Genomic DNA, 17993 nt, shown 5'->3' with positions numbered 1-17993 from the left:
AACCATGACAGCATCCTTGGACTGCCTCACGTTACCACACTCAAACCTGCACAAATACACTGTTGCTGGTACCATGCACAAGCAAAACGCGGTCAGTGATGCTGCACATGGACCCAAACGTTGTTGGAAGAAAAACAGAAGAAGAAGAGGAAGGCGGGGCTACAGGTTTGATACTCCAACCCCTTTATGACGACCTGAGGAGTGGTCGTGGGATAGCTGGACCCCTCACCCGCGACCAAGAAATGGAAAAAAAAAAAAAAGAGAGAAAGAAACAAAAACTGTCAAATGAGAATCCAAACTGATCAGTTCAGCCAAACGCTACAACAGTTCACCTTCCATAACTTCCTGTACTGAAAAAAAAAGGAGCATGAGCAAAGAGGAGGAAACCGTGGCGAGAAACATGTGCATAATGTACGACTAACTGGATCCGTCTCCACGGCGTCCTTCCTCTGAAGACTTGGGGGGTTGGGGGGGACGGGGGGGTGGGGGTGGGTTGGGTTAAGGCTGTGTGTGTGAACATGCGATACTGAACGTGGCTCCACAGAACAGCCACCGGGCCCCCTGTGGGCCCCGAGCGGCCTCGTCCAGAGCCGAGTCCAAACAGACGCTCCACGCAGGAAATCGGGACATCAACAGGGGCGGCGTCAAGCTCAGATCCAGAATTGTCGGGTCAGATGCAGGATGTTACAACCATGCTCCCTCCCCTCCTCCTCCTCTTCTTCCCTCCCTCCCTCCCTCCCTCCCTCCCCTCCCTCCCATCACCCCAGTTGTCATTTCTCCTAGCTCTCCTTCCACCACCACCTCCTCCTCCTCCTCCTCCTCCTCTTTGTAAGCGCCTCATCTCTAACTGGCTGGTCACGGCGTGGCCAATCAGGAGCACTCCTCCCCGATGCGTTGGCACGAGCGGCCCACCTTGCGGTCCAACTTCACCATCTTGAGGACAGCCTCCTCGCGCCCGCGGCCCAGATGGTCAAACAGACAGTCGTGCTGCTCTGGTAGACGGTGAAGCATGCAGAATACATAGCCTGGGAGGGAAACAGAAAGCGAAGAGGTGAGGGAGGAAGTGACCTCAATGAATGTTCTGTTGTTCCCATTTTGTTTGGGAGAAAACATTACGAGCACGCTCGGTCAGAAAACAGTGTGTGTAAAACGGCCAGTGTCAGTCTGTGAAATAGTGTGAAACAGGCTTTCAGGCACGTTTTCTCTCATTCGGTGGGTGCGTCAATTACACATGTAAACAAACTTTATATGGCATTAGAAAACATTACTATCTTTACTTTGTATGTCCCAATCAGCCTAAAGTATTAAAAGATTTAAATCTGGTGCTTTACATTTGAATGACAGACCATAAAAAACCCAAGTAAGCATAGAACTGTGGGCTAACATCCCAGCTTTAGAGCCGTGGTTTATGTAATTTAAGTTTTTTACAGGTCAAACAAAAAAAAGTACAGCAGCTGACTTTGTTTCTTGACACAGTTTCAGCCACAGCAGAGGAACTGAGTCAGTGAAATTAAAGTGGTGGTATAACGCTGGAGGTGAGTGATGATACAGTTAAAGCCACACGGATGTGTTGGTACTGACCACAGCGACAGGAGCCCAGTTCCTGCTGCACCAGCTCTAGCTTGGTTTGGCAGCGATAGCAGCGCCGACGGTTCTTCTGCTTGGGCGTCCCACGGGCCTCCTCGCTGCTCCCCTCCTTCTCGTCTGTCCGTGGCCGCTTCTCTGGCGTCGCCTCGCTCTCCGAGCCCGACGCTGAAAGCAAAACACATTGTTAAGAGTTGGCATTCTAAGTGGGGCAGGTCATGCGAAGCTACTGGCAGGAAAAAGAGGGCCGACTGTACCTGATTCTCGTGGACGTTTTGTGGGTGTGCAGAGTGTGCCTTGGGCTGTTTCTGTGGACGACATGCCTACAGATGGAGGACAAAGACACGCGTGAGACTAGATGTAAAACATTCTCTTCACCCAACATGAATACATGTTATTCAAAAATAATACCGAATATACTGATGAACCACTCTTGAAGAATATCCAATCGTTTGAGAAGACTGGCGACTTATTTTCATATCAACTGTAAATGTCACATTTATCAGCAATCTTGTATTTTTGATGTTACTGAATAACATTTGAGGGTTGACTGTAGGCTGGGCAATACACTGATATATGGATATCGTGTTAGGAGACTAGATGACGTCTTAGAATTTTGGATATCGATGAAGATGTTGTTTTTTCCTGGTTTTAAAAGCAGAATTACAGTAAAGCAATGTGGTTTTCTGAATTAACCAGACTGTTTTAGCTGTTCTATTGTTTGCCTTTACCCACTTGGTCATTATATCCACATTACTGATAATTAATTATCAAAAATCTCATTGTGTAAACATTTTGTAAAAGCACCATTAGGCATCATTGAGCTTTTGTTGCAATTTCAATATTGACATTTGGTGACAAAAAATTGTATTTCTTATCTTTATGTTTTTCCATATCACCCAGTTCTTACCCTAAGTCCTTTTTACATCTAGAAACAAAGAAGTAGATGCCTACAGCACTTGCCGTTGGTATATTACTCTTCGTTTATTCGGGCACACAGCTTGCGTCAGTCCCACCCATGGAACTGATTGGTTAATTGATAATTCCACTGAGGCCCTCACTGGATGTTTTTGAATTTAACTGTCAAACCGCTGTTTCATGTCATGACACCAGACGAATCAGTCAACCTAAAATTTGGTGGACGTATTCCAAGGTCTGGACCCAGGAAAGTGAAGTGTTTTTTTTTTTTTAACTTTCCAATAAAAAAGTAGATTCAATAATGTTGGCATACATGGTAAACATACTGGGCAATCAGATAGTAAAAATGAGATGCTTTCACTAAGAAACATGCTCTTTACTATCCATTGTTTATTTATCTTGTACTGTATGTGAGCTCCAGTTGTCCCGTGTGTCACTTTGTACTAGAGGCATAAAAGACTGATTCCTGTATCTTTATCGAGCTTGTAACACTGCATCAATCTGAAAATAGAGAAGGCTGCACGGCAATGTCTCTGCTTGCACGACTGGTCCAACCTCAAAGACATCATACTGCTGACAACTCTACAGAAACACTAATGCTGTCTGCAGCTCAGCAATTGTTTAGAGAGCTGCAATATGAAATGGTTCCCTGAGTTGTGTAATGTACTTTGCATGAAATGATGCTTCCTTGGAAGCAGTTGAAGTGCCCTGTCACTCTGTGAGTGAATGCAATCACAACTTTATCTCCGGTTTGTGTGGCTCTATTTCACTCTGTACTTTCCCATTGGGTTTTAAGACGTACAAAACAGACAGTTCAATCTTCATAAACAGCATGCCGTGGACAATAAGTGCTGTATTTATCGATTCTGAGATAATGTTTTTTTGTCTTTTTTTGGGTGTTTTTCATGAGAACATAAAAGGTGTGTTGAGAGGGGTCTTGTTTTCTGGTAGATAACAAGAAAAATAAAAAATAGCACAGAAAAGAGCATTGCATTGAGCATCCCATCTCACCTTCCCTCGTGCTGGGAAACGTCGGCGAGGGCTCTTCGGTTGACGGCTGCTCGGAGCTAGAGGGCGGTGACGACAATAGGGATTGGCTACTGCTACTGCTCGTCTCGCTACTGAAAACTGGTGATTGGCTACTCCCAGTGCTTTGGATGGGCTTGGAGGTGCAGTCCTCCCCTGGCTGCTTCTTCTGGATGTCTGTTCAAGGACAGTAAGTAAGCAGGCAGAGGGAAATGTAAAAATAGGATGGGGAAACGGATAGATGCAGGCAGAGAGGGAGGAAGAGCGGAAAAGAGGGACAACACAGAAACTAAGTTGAAACACTCAAATCTGGACTGTTTATGGTGTGTAGTACAGAAATACAGCTGCACATCCCAAATCTCCTCACACTGTCTGTAATAACAGGTTATATATTGCAAGTACACTTACAACAGTGCACTATAACTAGCAGGAAGGCTAACATTATTGATATTTTTATAAAATAAAACAGTACCTTGCGAAACATTTAAGTATAAATATATAATTTAACTCAAATTGTTGGTGAATTTTAGTGGGCAGTGCTTTGCCCACAGGAATAAAGAAATACAGCTGTCAAATTTCTTTGGTTTTTCCTGTCCATGAAATGATCACACATTGGATTGCAGTTTCCATTTCCAATATTGGATAAAGGTTGAAATAATAATAAGTTTGGAGCAGAAAACAGCCAATAGCAGATTGATAAACCCATGCGTCAACTCAAATTACTTTCTCAATGATTCATGAATCAAAAAAGAACAGTGCTATAGTGCTGGACTAGTTGTTGCAGCTGAAAACAATACATGTTGATGTTGTTGAAGAACATTACATTTCGACCCATTCACACAGCAGAGGGGAACTGCTTTTCCTCGAGCTGAATCCGCCGATTAAGCTCCTTTTTGCTCGATTTAACACAATGATAATGTTTGTTCCTGCATGACTGTTGAAGGCTGCACAGGCATCAGCCGCTATCAGAGGCAAATTCCGCCAATAACAATATTTTGTAAAACTACCGGCACTGGTTAACCGTCCAAACTGATTAATCATTCAACCTCTAGTGCATATGCAGTCTGTTAATGCAGTCTCTTTTATTGCTGGTTGCCTAAATGTCCCTGCTGGATACAGTATTCATGATAATCAAAAAATTGGAAATTTATTGATTTAATGACATTTTCTTTTTACCACAATCTGTAATAAAAATCATATAAGATCACATCCCTTCAACCCATAACAAAGGATGCATGATAATACTGCCGCATCATCAGGATCGGCAGATATTGGCTTTCAAATGAAATATCGGAATCGGCCAACATGCTGATTTCTGCCGATATCAAAAACTGATCATTTTTATTTGTTTTTATTGACAAAGTGAAAATGAACAAAAATCAACCCAGAGTTTAAATATTTTTCATATTTTGCAAAATAAATAATTATTACATACATTGAAAAGCATTGCATTTCATGTCTCCATCTGCTGGTGGGCTATACGAGTATGCATAATATGATGTTTATTTCAATACATTAGAGATTTGATGATCACTAAAAATATGTGGGTGGTGGTAATATCGATATCTGCATTAGCCAAATGAGTTGTTATATATGGGCAAACATTTGGTCACATTACTGCAGCTGAGAGCACTTCAATTTATAAAACTTGAGGAAGCTCCAATAAAATTTGTCAATAAACTGCTTTAAGGCTTTCTATTCACATTTTTGTTCGAAAATCTTATTTTCCTCTGCTAACATTCTCATTACACAAAAGATAATTTGGTTTGAGATGAAAGAATTAGTTGATTAACTGACTGGTCATTTCATTTGATTAATTGATAAATCATACAAGTTGTGTTTTTGTTTTTTTGGTTAAACAAATATGCCAAAAACTTCTTGGTTCTAGCTTCCAGCTATCTTGTTGTTTGATGACAGTAAATTGAATTTTGTAGGGTTACATTGTTTATCCAAAATAAAACAATATGAGGACATCCCCAGCCCTGGTGCATTGTGCTAGGCAGTTTTCACTATTGTTTAATATGTTAATGATTAACTGAACAGATGAAAAAAACAATCATTAGTTCCAATCCTCATGCTCCAAATTTATCTTTCGCTCTTTTCATTTCTTCCTTTCATTTCCTGTCAACTCTCTGTTGTCATCTGTCTAAAAAAAATAAAAAAAGATGAACATATTGTCCCCAAAAACACAAGTTTTATTTTAAGTCTCACTTAATGCTCCGAACTCAAAAAGTTTTCAAAACGGTCTCCACTCTCAGCTGCATAACCACGTGACTATAAGCTAACTCTGCAAACTGAAACCTCATTTGGTGAAAGAAAGACACCATCACCTTGGAGATGCACTTCCAACCTCTCTCTATACTGATAATCTCAGATCACATCGATCCGTGAGGATATTGTCTACTTGTTTCCCTCCAGGGAGGGTGAGGGAGGTCAGCCTAGATTTTAGTTTCTCCTCCACATGCTGGACTAACCCACTTCTGCTCAGCCTCTATTACTCATGTGTATTGAGTCTATTCTGAGCGTTGCTGCCGTCTGTGATGCCAGACTCAAAGCCGGGCCCTTAGGTCCTCGCTGTCTGCCGTACTCACTGGTTGCCATAGCCACCGACAGGGCTGCAGTGCACCCTCAGCCAATCCTCTCAAACCAGACTGGAGGTGTCATTGAAAAAACTTCATGCATAACTTGACATTTCCAAACTTCAACTGGGCATTTTTCTTTGTCTGACAAGTGTCATATTGTGGAAGAACAAATGTTCAGTGGTCTGTTTTCCCAAATGCACAGTGGACTCTGCCCTTAAAGTGAGCTATACACAGATTTAAATTATTGTTAAGTATAATCGGATACCACCTTAAGTGTTCCTCCTAATGGCGGATGCATTATTTCAGAGTCTGACTCTTTTACTTCCATTTTCCTAGAATGACTTCTTAGCATTGTTAGCATTCCTAGCTGGAATCAGCTGGCACACCTAGCCTCAAGCTGCTGCTAGCTGCATGTCTGGCTGTAAGTGAGAACAGCTCTGCATGCCAAGAAGCAACTTAACAGAAAAAACAAATGTGAAGCTGTTTTCCCCTGTTTATATGTGACAAGTAACCAGCTGACAATGTTAGCAATGAGAGACATGAAATTCAATGTCCTCCTCTGGTCTAATTATATTATTCTCATAAGCCTGCACAGATATGGTCCTTTGTATGAATTCACTCAGTAGCCAAGCAAGAAATATACATTTTACAGCTTAAGAACAGGAAAGGCACAGCAGCAAGTGAATGAGAGAGCAACTTTCCAATCACAGTATTTCTTTATTATTCAAGAAACACTGTGTACTGAGAGTAAACTTACCAGCAAAACATTTGGAGCAGAGGTTCATGGTTTTACTGGACCTGAGGAGACAGGAGAAAAAAAAAATGTCATTGACTTCCTGACAATCGTCTAAGCTTTGCCTCTGCTTTTTAAAACTGTTTTCTCAACATGACTTTTTTCTAATACAAAACAAAAATTAAATGTTTTTAGTTATAGACAATATCATGACATGAAAGACAAAAGAGATAAAAATCTGCTGCATCATTTTTGTCAGTTAGTTAATAAGTCAATGACTTTTGTGCCCCAATCCACCAATGCCCAAATTTATTTTATACAATGTAGCTTAACATAAATGTGGAAGGCAAATGCCATTCTGATATATGGCAGTGCCTCCAAAAAAGACACTAGTAGGACCCTTTTTTCCAATATCTCAAACGACGATTACATCACAAACACAACATCTTTCATAATGGCGTCTAATATTCCATCTCACCAACCTTTTTGTTTGTCTTTCTGGATATCAGGCCTCTCAAACCAATGAATTCAAGGTGGTATGACAGGAAATCTCAGAGGACAACAAAGAGGGAGCATATAGTTGATATGAATTAGATTATTTTACAATTTTACTATTATAATTAATTTTCTGTCAATGGACTGATTGTTTCAGCAACTCTATTTTCAAAGAGAGACCAAAGGTTCTGGCAGGCAAATTAAGGCTATGTCCTTTAACATGTTGCTACACTGTCACTAATTTTGGGTTTAGCTCAAATCGACTCTAGGTGCCATTATGATGATTTTACACCCATGCAAAACACATTTGAACAATCAGACACTGCATATATCAAATAGGGGTGTAAGATTCACTCGAGTATCGCAATAATACGTTTTGTAGTATGCCAAGCCTTTTTAATTAATAGTTTTTTGGGCCTCGTTAACCTGTTAATGGTGATGTGATTAAGGTCCTTACATAACAACAAAAATTTTATCTATTTATTTTTTTTAATTTAATTAAAAAGTTAATCATTGGCCGATATTCCTGTCTTTAGGAGGTTGTACCACGCTGAGTTTTTTTTAAAGCTAGAAGACCTAAAGAATCCAGTAGTGCAATGTCACGCTTCTCAGAAAGGGGGGTAAATAACGCTCCAAAGTTAGGCTAAATTTGGAAATTTGATGGAAAAACAGCATGGCACCTCTGACCTCAAGATATCTAAATGTAACTGGGTTCTGTGGGTCTCCCCTTTACAGACACGCCCACTTTATACCAGTCTCACGCAGTTGTTTGCCGACATTTGATTCCTAATCAAGACAATTGCAATACCTTGTTAATACGGACTTCAAAACTTTTTTAGAAATGCAAAATAATGAAATTGTAAACGTGTGACGTTTAAAAATTTGACAAATCACTATTAACAATGAAAATTTCATGATTGAAAAAACATTGTTTGACAGCCCAATTGTTTTGTTAGTTTTTTAGCAGTGGTTTAATTAGTGTTGTGTTTAAACCTATAACCGCTAAATAGCAGTTTTGTTATATCAATATTAAGCTATTTGATGCTAGCATGTTATAGGGACTGTAAGAAATACAAATGCAGATCCCAGCGTAACTCATGTTATGCATATGGTGGCGCGATGATGGAAATAGTCCTATCTAGATCTAGTGTTAGATTTGTCCATTCTGGGCCACTATAGAAACAACATGGTGGATTCCCTGGAAGAGGACCCACTTTATATGTAAATATAATGGGCTCATTCTGAGATTAAAAAAAAAAACAACAATTTATTTTCTGTGATTATAAATGAATGACAACATAGTTATGAATATTTCATACCATGTCTGCCAATAGATGTCCTACCCCCTTAATCCTACACACAGGACCTTTAAAAAATAAATGGCAATATAACGCCTTGTTTACGGTATCCTAATAAGATACTGTAAGCCCTGTATCATGATATGTATCAAATCACCAATTTCTTACCAACACACAGCCCTAACATATAAAAATGATAAGCCTAAATGTAATCAGTCTATAACTATCTCCATAGCACGCTAGATTTACACTTAAATTTAAGAACAGCTGACAAAGTGCAGCTTAGCGTGTCAAAGGTCAGCTAAAAATGACAAGACCTCAGTCTAATGAAAGCTGATTTAAAGCCTGACAACAAAGAGATGAGCCTTACAAGTTGAGTATGTGATGTCCTAAAATGGCCACCGTACCTTCGAGATTTGGCTAAACTATATTCAAAATGCTATTGGCTGCCCTTAAGTGCAAAGGGGGAGGATGTGTCATGGATGCAGGTTTCACTTACAGCATTAGGTCCTGCAAAAGCTTCTGTCAGTCACCTTTTTCAGTCATGGCTGCACAGTAAGCCAGCCTACTTAGAGACCTTAACAAAAACAGTATTTTTTTCTTGCCATGATTTTACTATGGCAGAGAACCACAGGGACACAGGGAACGAATTGTCATAACACAGCGACCTCTAATTAAGACTAAGCATAATGTAATACACGCTGTGAACATAAAGTTCAAAATTTTACTTTAAGACCATTTGTAGCACAACGGAGGTTTATAAACCTGTGAACCTCTGATTGTTTTAGTCTTCAAATTGTCATTTTTAATATTAAAACAGAGAATTAAAAAAAATTGTTTTTTTTCTTCTGTCTCTTGTTCAGGTTGGGCAATAGGATGGTATATACCGTGCAACAGTAAAAAAATGTGTCTATCGGAAATGATATGACAATATTGTGTCTACCGTGGGAACTGTTTTGGACAGGCTATGTAGCAAATCAATCATCTTGAATGATTTCATGTTTCTTGCATGAACGTGATTTGGGCAGTCACACAGGAGAGTGAAGTTGTAAATACAGAATCCTGCTACACTTGAAACTATTGTTCTCAGGAACCTTAAAGCTTGCATTTCACCCATTGTTGTCTCCTTTGAGGCAGTTGTTTCTTGTTTTTATGGAGGTTCCCAATCAAAACAGAAAATAATCAAAAAGGTACAATATGTTTTTTTAAAAGTTCCTTGATTTCATTTATAATTGGGCTGGGCAATATGTCTGCATTACAGTTAAAGAATGTAATTTTCTCAATTTATGAGATTGTTGTGGCTTCCTGTTATTGCTATGTTTTGCCTTTAGTAGGACTGCCACAAATAATCAATTTGTTGTAAACTATTAAATTGCCAACTAATTTATTATATAATTTGATAACTGATCATTTATCAGTTTGAGTAGTTTTTTCCAGAGAAAGAGCAAAAACTTTCCCAAATTCTACCATTTTAAATTTGATTTTTTTCTCTACTCCTGCAAGACAGCAAACTGATTAACTTTACGATCGGACAAAACAAAATATTTGAGGACATAATTTTCGGCTTTGGGGAACACTGATCGTGATTTCCATTTAAAAACCATTTTCAGACTTTTTTTTTTTTACTTAACAACTAATTGATTGATCAAGAATATAATCAACAGCTTAAAGTTGCAGCCCTAGTCTCTACCATCTCAATCATTATTAACATTACTGAGGATTATGTATCAAAAGTCTAATTGAGAAAATATTTTGTAAAATTGCCAATAGTCAACCTATAATATCGTGGCAATATTGGGGTATTTGGGAAAAAAATAACAGTATTTGATTTTCTCTAAATTGCCCAACCCTTATTATAAACAATTACTTTATTGCGATACATAATGTTACTGTTACATGAAATTACACATACAGTGAAAGAGGATCTTGTGTATATCGCCCGTCCCTTTCTCCTAGTTTTCTTGGTGGTTCGTGCTACCTTTCCCCACAGGTATGCCATGTCTTTCCCTCCCTCCCCTTCTGGAGCTCTCTTTAATGTTCATACCACCACAATGCAGCCATTTCTGTCAGCTGTGAGTGCTGTCAATGGTACAGGAGCTGGAACTCCGTAGGGTATTCAAATCATTGTTCCTACAGGAGCTATGTGACTAATGCAGCAGGACAAGCCTGCGCAGACTGTTTTTTCCTCCACCTCCTCCAGGAGGTGAAGTTTATCAACTATACAGTCATCCACTTCACCAAGATATCTTATTATCTATAAATGGATTCCTATAAAATTTGGTAGAAAGAAAGGGAAGCTGGGGAAAGAAACAATTGATGAGGCTTTAGCGACCACCCTGATCTATTATTTTCATAATGAAGACACACACTTATATTTTGTCCATCCCCATTAACGAATGTGAACTAAATATCAAAAACTATAATGCAATCCTCTATAAGGAAGATGAAAGTGCAGCTTCCAAATGAGGTGTCAAAAATCGAAAATCAAAAAAGACATCTATGCATGAATTTGAAAAGGCAGTGAAGAAAGCTAAAACAAAGTATAAAGACAACTAAAAAACATGCTTAACCACCTGAAACCTGGACGGACATCAGTTTACTTGTGCTGTGTTCAAACATCATTCACGAGCATTTAAACCTTTGAAACCTGAGAAAATGGGATTGATTTTGTTTATTAGAAAACATAATTGTGCACATTGGTGACAAGAAAGAGAGAAGAAAGCAAATTACCTGAAAATTGGCTTTAAAGAGGGGTGAGAGAGATCATTAGAGAGAATATACTGTATACTCAATAGTATTATTTCTGGTTTTATAGCACTTTACAGGTCATTTCATGTTTTTTCTTCCTTTTTTGTGCTAATTTCCACTTTTTTATTATTACTTTTTACTAATAAGTTGCTAATATTTGGGTCTTTGCTCATTAAGTTGCACATTGCCATCTTTCAATGTTTTTGAAATAAATCAAGCCAATGCATTCATGTTTCAAAGGATTAACTCTTGAGGAACACAGACAGATATGGCATGTTTTTTAATTAATAACTAATTACACAACAAATTATTTCACCCTAGATACTTAACCTAACCTGCCTCTTGAGTTAAATACATTTTATTACAGTTTTGATACTAAAGCTGACCCACAGCCTTGTCCTGTTGGTGTATCTGAGCCTGCTACTCCACTTTTTTTGCCGGGAGCTTGAGGCAAAAAACCTGCTTCACAGGCAACAGTAGGAAGGCTGCGGGACCTGGTCTATCATCTGCTACCTTGTGCCTCCAGTTCAATTTCAACTGATATTTTTAAGTGGTCTCTTGCACAGCAGAAGGTCCCAGCATGTTTTAGGTCAGCTGTGATTGTGCCTGTGCCTAAGACATCCAGCCCAAACTGTCTAAAGCACTATAGACCTGTTGCTTTGACATCTGTTATCATGAAAATCTTTGAACGCCTGGTATGTAACCATGTCTCCAGTGTTTTCCTAGAGTTGTATCAGTTTGCATAAAGCAAACAGGTCTGTTGGTGATGCAGATTCTTTGTGCCTACACTCTATATTTCAACACCCAGAGGGCTCAAACATATATGCAACTCAAGTTCTGTTTGTCGATTACAGTTTGGCTTTTAATTCTATTCTCCCATCCAGGCTGTGTGACAAACTCTTTCATAAGGGAGTTCAACTGTGTCATTTGGCCACTTTTTGTTGGAGAGGATCCAGGTGGTTAGACTTTACTGGCTGTAAATGGCCGTATTTCCCACTCCACATCTGCTATGATGTTTAAATTTGCTGATGACACCCCAGTAGAGGGTTTAATCTAAAACAATGATAAAACCGCTTACATATGTAACATGAACAACTGGGAATGAAATGCTTCCAAAACAAATGAATTAGTAGTGGACCTTTGCAGGAGCTGTGGGGAACACCTAGCCAATGTTATCAACAGCAACAAAATTCCACAATTGGACAGATACAAAATACCTGGGAGTGACGATCTCTTCCAAATGGAAATAGGGTAACAACACCACTATTATCCACATAAAAGAACAACAGAAACTTTTCTTTAAAGACAATTTAAATCAACGTTGCGTGTCCAACTCGTAGCAGGAATACATTAAGTTAGGCTCCAAAAGTTGGGCCTAAAGGTTTTTAAGGATCACCTAGCCTGACTAAATATTTATTTAATGTTCATCCTTCTAAAAAAAGATAAAGCATTGGAAGCAGAATATCCAGGTTCCATAACAGCACAGATCCTGCATTGCAGGCCACCAGGCAAGCTGAATAATTGTGCACTAAGTTAGATGTTTTGGTAACGCTTTATTCGAAAAGTGAACCCCCAGATAGTTTAAAGAGTATCTGTAACATTTCAACAGCTCATATGCTGAGATTCAACAACTCAACTGTTTCACTTTGTCCATAGATGTGACAAGTCAATACATATACTCAGTAATTTACTAGTCACTCAACCAATGCTGAATAGGTTAAGTGAATATTTAAACTTCAACTGGGTAGGTATTTTTCATAAATTATCGTACATAATCTATAAATAATCTTAACATTTACAGACAAATTGAAATAGTGCCATTTGTCGAATATCAACTAATAAGATGTTGAAATGTTACAGAGACTCTAAACTTGCTGTAGACAGGCTATCCAAATAGTGTTACCAATGTTTTTAATGCACTAGTAGCACTTTATCTCGAGGGGTAATTTCATGTGCTGGTAAGTTCCCTATGAGGACTCATGTTTTTATATATGGTGCTTTTATGTGTTGGATAATTATAACAATTATTTTATGGGTAGAAATAGTAGCTATCTGTTTTTTGCTTCATGTATTGTGAGCTTTATGAGTTGGTGATTACTATGTCTGTCTTTCTTTGTCTTTGTTTACGTGAGCTCACCAAGAACAAATTCAAATCAACCCTGTTAATGTGGCAATAAAATATTGAATCCCGCATCTTTACACCACTAACCACAGCCTTAAGAAAAGCCACAGACTTAAATCAGCAAACTTTCTGACCCAATGTCAACAAAAACTGAACATAAAGGCTTTATGGAGATAGCATTTATCCCTGCTATTAGACTGTACAGGTATACCTAATAACTGGGAAAAGGTGTAATCCCTGACCAATAAAAATTGTGAAATAAAAACGGTACAGTGCTACAGCTAATGTTATTCTACAAGTTGACTGTGTTCAAGTGAACTTAAAAGTTGTTAAAAAGTTTGCTGTAACAAAAAAAAAAATGTGTTTGTTTATTAAGCTTAATATTCAACAATACTGATTCTGGGCTCCCAAACACAAGAGAACAATGTCACCTTCATCTGTATTTAAACTGACATGCCATGTAGTTAATTTAAACTTTCTTGTCTCCTTTACCAAGCCATTAAAAAGGACAAGCAGAAAATCATTTTAAAAAACATGCAGATGTATCTACTTGTTGAATTGACATGCTAATAATTAAGCACTTATAAAAGACGTTCAGCCAGCTACCACAGGTGTTCATCCCTGAGCAAATACCTTGAAGGTGGATAAGATAAAACTTTATTTATTCCAAGGGAAACTGCTGAAACAGGATTAAGAGTATGTTATCGCAGCTTTCTCAATATTATTTTGCAAGAACAAAATCAAGTAAATTTTATCAGTTGGCTGTTACGTACCCCTTAATGGTACACAGGAGAGGCACAAAGAAGAACATGCTTGTGTTGCTTCTCGAGCAAAGCTAAAGCCCCATCCCAGCAACACGCTGCATTCAGACAGTGTTTAGTGAATTTTGGGCTTGCTTTGACTGGTGGAGTTCCTGCAGTCTGTGCCTTTTGGCCACAAACTGTCAATGGATGAGTTCCCCGATGGACGTTTGCTGTGACAACAAGAACCAACTGTATGTGTGCGATGGCTCAGACTGACATTTCTTCCTGGCATTTCCAATTGTCTCATCTTTTCTGCAGACACTCTCCCATTCTGCTCCTGTCGTTGTACTTTCAAGGAGTCATACAACTTACTACAATATTCAAAGGTTTGTTGCCGATGAAAAAGTGCTGTAAAATAATTAGCCCTGCCAGAAATCAGACATTTTCACTTTATCCTAATTAGGATATCCCAAGTTATTTAGTACATTTTCAAAACAAGGATCAACTGGAAAACCATGCCTTTTATAAAATCTAAGAAAACACAACTTCAAATTTTACTTTTGAAGAGCAATGAATAGGGACATTCATTCTGTCATCACTTGTTCTCAGAAAAATAAAACTGTTAAAATGTGTTTACGCCCTTGATTTCCAAAAAACAAGTTAAAGTCAAGCAAAATAAAAACCATTTACACAAACATATTACAGAGGAAGAGGAAGTTTTGCAATGCAAAACTAACATGACGTCCATTTTGTAGCAGCATAACCTGGTCAGCTGAGCTAGAGACCACATACAAAACATGAATTTATCCCAGTAAGGTCACCCACAAAAGGACACAAAATATCCTTTGTGTAGCTATAACTCAAAACATATATACACCCTACACCAGGTAGGTGTAACCAATCCTCTGGTACAGGTAGATAAGATGGAAATTTTTTGTTATGTCGACCAAAAACATGCCACAACCACGTTGCGCATGTCATTAAGGCCTTTAAAACCCAACTAGTTCATTAGAAAGCAACATGCAGAGTGAAAAAAACCCAAACCCAGATAACACAGAAAACAAGCCTTTAACCTTGAATCCTGGATAAAACATTTAACTGAGGCAGCAAGCATTTTGTAAAATTCTCAGATTAATTTAATATTGTTCTATATTAGCCAATAGAAATGCCAATGCAGCACAGATATACGGGCTGATACATTGTTATTGCATTTTCAAAAATCAACGTTGGTTGTCAGTCAGGCTATACTGTTAACCCACCCTCACAAATCTAAAACTGATCTTTGGTGGGCAGTTTTAACTTTGAACAACGGTCTACTTTGTCTACTAGTGTCTCTCATCAACACCTCAGGTTAGCATTCCAATCAGGTAATCTCACTGATTGACAACGCTTCCCCCAAAGCAGAATAACAACTCAATAACATCACCTGGGGTAGTCTTTGACTGGAATTAAAACCTGTTGACTATCAGGATGTTTGTACCTTGTCTTTTAGAGATGGACAAGAATTGAAACCTTGGAAACACTGAGTACACTAATTGTCATTTTATAATATTACATAAACAAATTGAACATTTTGTAGACTACCTAGACTAATAAAATCAATAGCTTTTTCAGTCCACTAGATACATTCTGCTGCAATAAAAATGATTGAAGTGACGTGACAAGACTAAAAATGTTTTTGTATTGGATAAAGCAGATGTTGACAAAGTTTTCTTTTGGGGACATAATTTGCAGTTGAGTAAAGGTAATATGTCACAATACCTTTTATCATAATACACAGCATATTGCAACATGATTAAAATTGCAATAATAATTTTGTATCGTGACTAACATATAGTGATCATATTATATTGTGGGGCCTCTGGTATTGGCACTCTGTATCAGTCACACCTTACCTTAAACAAACCGCAATATTGGGTAAACCACATAAAACACTGTATCAACATGTGAATCACATGCCATTAATACTACCTGGTTAGGATGCTACAATCCATGCTTAAAAAAAACTTATTATTTAATACTTCAAAATACAAAACATGATGTCATGGAAGTACCTCTCTTTGAGGCCTTGAGTTTCAGTGACATGTGTGAAGAGGCTGTTGTGGGACTGGACACCCAGCAGCCCCAGGCCAGGTGTTATTCTGAGCTGAGACAAGCAGGGCCGTAAAAACACAACGCTGCCATTTGTGTCACCTGACATTGACAGGTGGGTTACTGGTTCCAGTTTGCTTACTGGACACCACAAAATGAAGGCAACTGGGGGATGGGGCTAGAGGGAGGGGGGTCTGTAACCAAATGACAAGTCATATGACAATGTTCTGCAAAGATATTACCTTAAAACAGGAGGAGTATTATCTTATTGGTTGTATTTGGCACAGTAGTAGCAGGTAGCCACCCTAAAATCCCTTTTATTAGTGTAATGCAGGCATTACAGGGGTTTACAGTGAGTCTATATGGTGGTTAGTAATGACATGACAGTATTCTTATCTTATTGTGTTTTTCTGCTGCTTTGGAACAGCTAGAGCACCCATAAGAAGAAGCAGTCAGTCATGTGCGAGTGTCATTGTTGAATCAAATAACAGGTTAGATGTAATCATTTTTCATATGGGGTAACATAAGAGACATCAGTGAATCACATCCGGTATGCAACACACATCCACTACTTGACATACCCGAATGTAAAAAGGATGTAAAATAACTGAAAAGCTGGTTTATCAGCACTGCTCAGGTTGAGGATTTAACCAAAGTAACGTGTTGATCGATTATTTGCTGCTTTTCTTCGAGGTGATTCAAGAAAACAGGGCAGGTTTAAAAGGAACCTGCTGGCAATAAATCATTTTCTATCTCGGGTACGTCATCTCCTGGTTTACAAATTGCCTTTAAAACACGATGTAGGACGATTAAAAATAACAGCCGGCGTTAGAAACGACGACAGGGAGTTTACAGAGTTAGAAAACAGTGGAAATTTAGCTAGTTTTCAAGCTAGGAGGTTTATTTATTAGCCAACTTCCCAACCCCCCACCCTCGGCCTGCACAACAGAACAACAACAATGGGTTTGGACTAGTTGAACCCGTTGAGCATATTTCACCGGATTTACCTTTCACTTAAATGTAAAGGGTTTAATCGAGTGTATATTAGGTTAAACTCTTACCCCCAAAATCCACAGGGACAACGGGGAGGTAGACTCGGAGGTTTGCTTCGTTCACTAGTGTCTCCCATGACTTCCAACAAAAACCGATATGGAAACGCGAGGCTGGGGATGAGTCCGGGGCCTGGTCGCTCAATAAGAAAAACGATCCGACACTCAATTTAGACAAAAAGATAAATGTCCTCTTTCTTGTAAAGTCCACAAGTCGGTGAAAAGAGGCGAAAAATCGGCCCTTTTCGGCCACAAAAAAACATCCGTTAAGTCGAACAAAACGGCTCAGTTTGAACTGGAATAATTGAACGGCACTCAAAGCAATCAGCTGGACGTTCGGACGTTACGACCGACAAACGAAAAGAGGGGGCGCCCCGGTGTTTTACTCGACACTAAAAAACTCCGAAACACCTCCAGTCGTCCACAGATGTAGATGAATTACAATTATATCGATGTTAAGTCCGTGTATGGGTAGGAGAAAAGGAAAAATAAATAGACTGGGTAAGGCCTTCCCCTCTCGACTGTTAATGACCACCCCTATTCACACGTCGCTGGTACGAAGTATGCTGGGCCGGAAACGCGTACATCAAACCAGAAATGTCAA

At 38.8% G+C, this 17993-nt stretch overlaps 1 protein-coding gene across 1 annotated transcript; it reads right to left on the bottom strand.

Moving 5' to 3' along the window:
* Positions 1 to 802: 802 nt before the first annotated feature.
* Positions 803 to 17898, bottom strand: zfand3 (zinc finger, AN1-type domain 3). Its single transcript, XM_042503843.1, has 6 exons — positions 17402 to 17898; positions 6868 to 6908; positions 3514 to 3705; positions 1842 to 1907; positions 1582 to 1752; positions 803 to 1025 (listed from the first exon to the last, which is right to left on the bottom strand). Exons 1-6 carry the CDS (start codon positions 17467 to 17469, stop codon positions 871 to 873), a joined length of 693 nt encoding a protein of 230 aa, XP_042359777.1. The 5' UTR covers positions 17470 to 17898; the 3' UTR covers positions 803 to 870.
* Positions 17899 to 17993: the final 95 nt, after the last annotated feature.

Source organism: Plectropomus leopardus, chromosome 16 (genome assembly GCF_008729295.1).
Source record: "Plectropomus leopardus isolate mb chromosome 16, YSFRI_Pleo_2.0, whole genome shotgun sequence".
Classification (NCBI taxonomy): domain Eukaryota; kingdom Metazoa; phylum Chordata; class Actinopteri; order Perciformes; family Serranidae; genus Plectropomus; species Plectropomus leopardus.
Note: the sequence above shows the minus strand (reverse complement) of the source record. Positions and strands in the feature narration are given on the sequence as shown.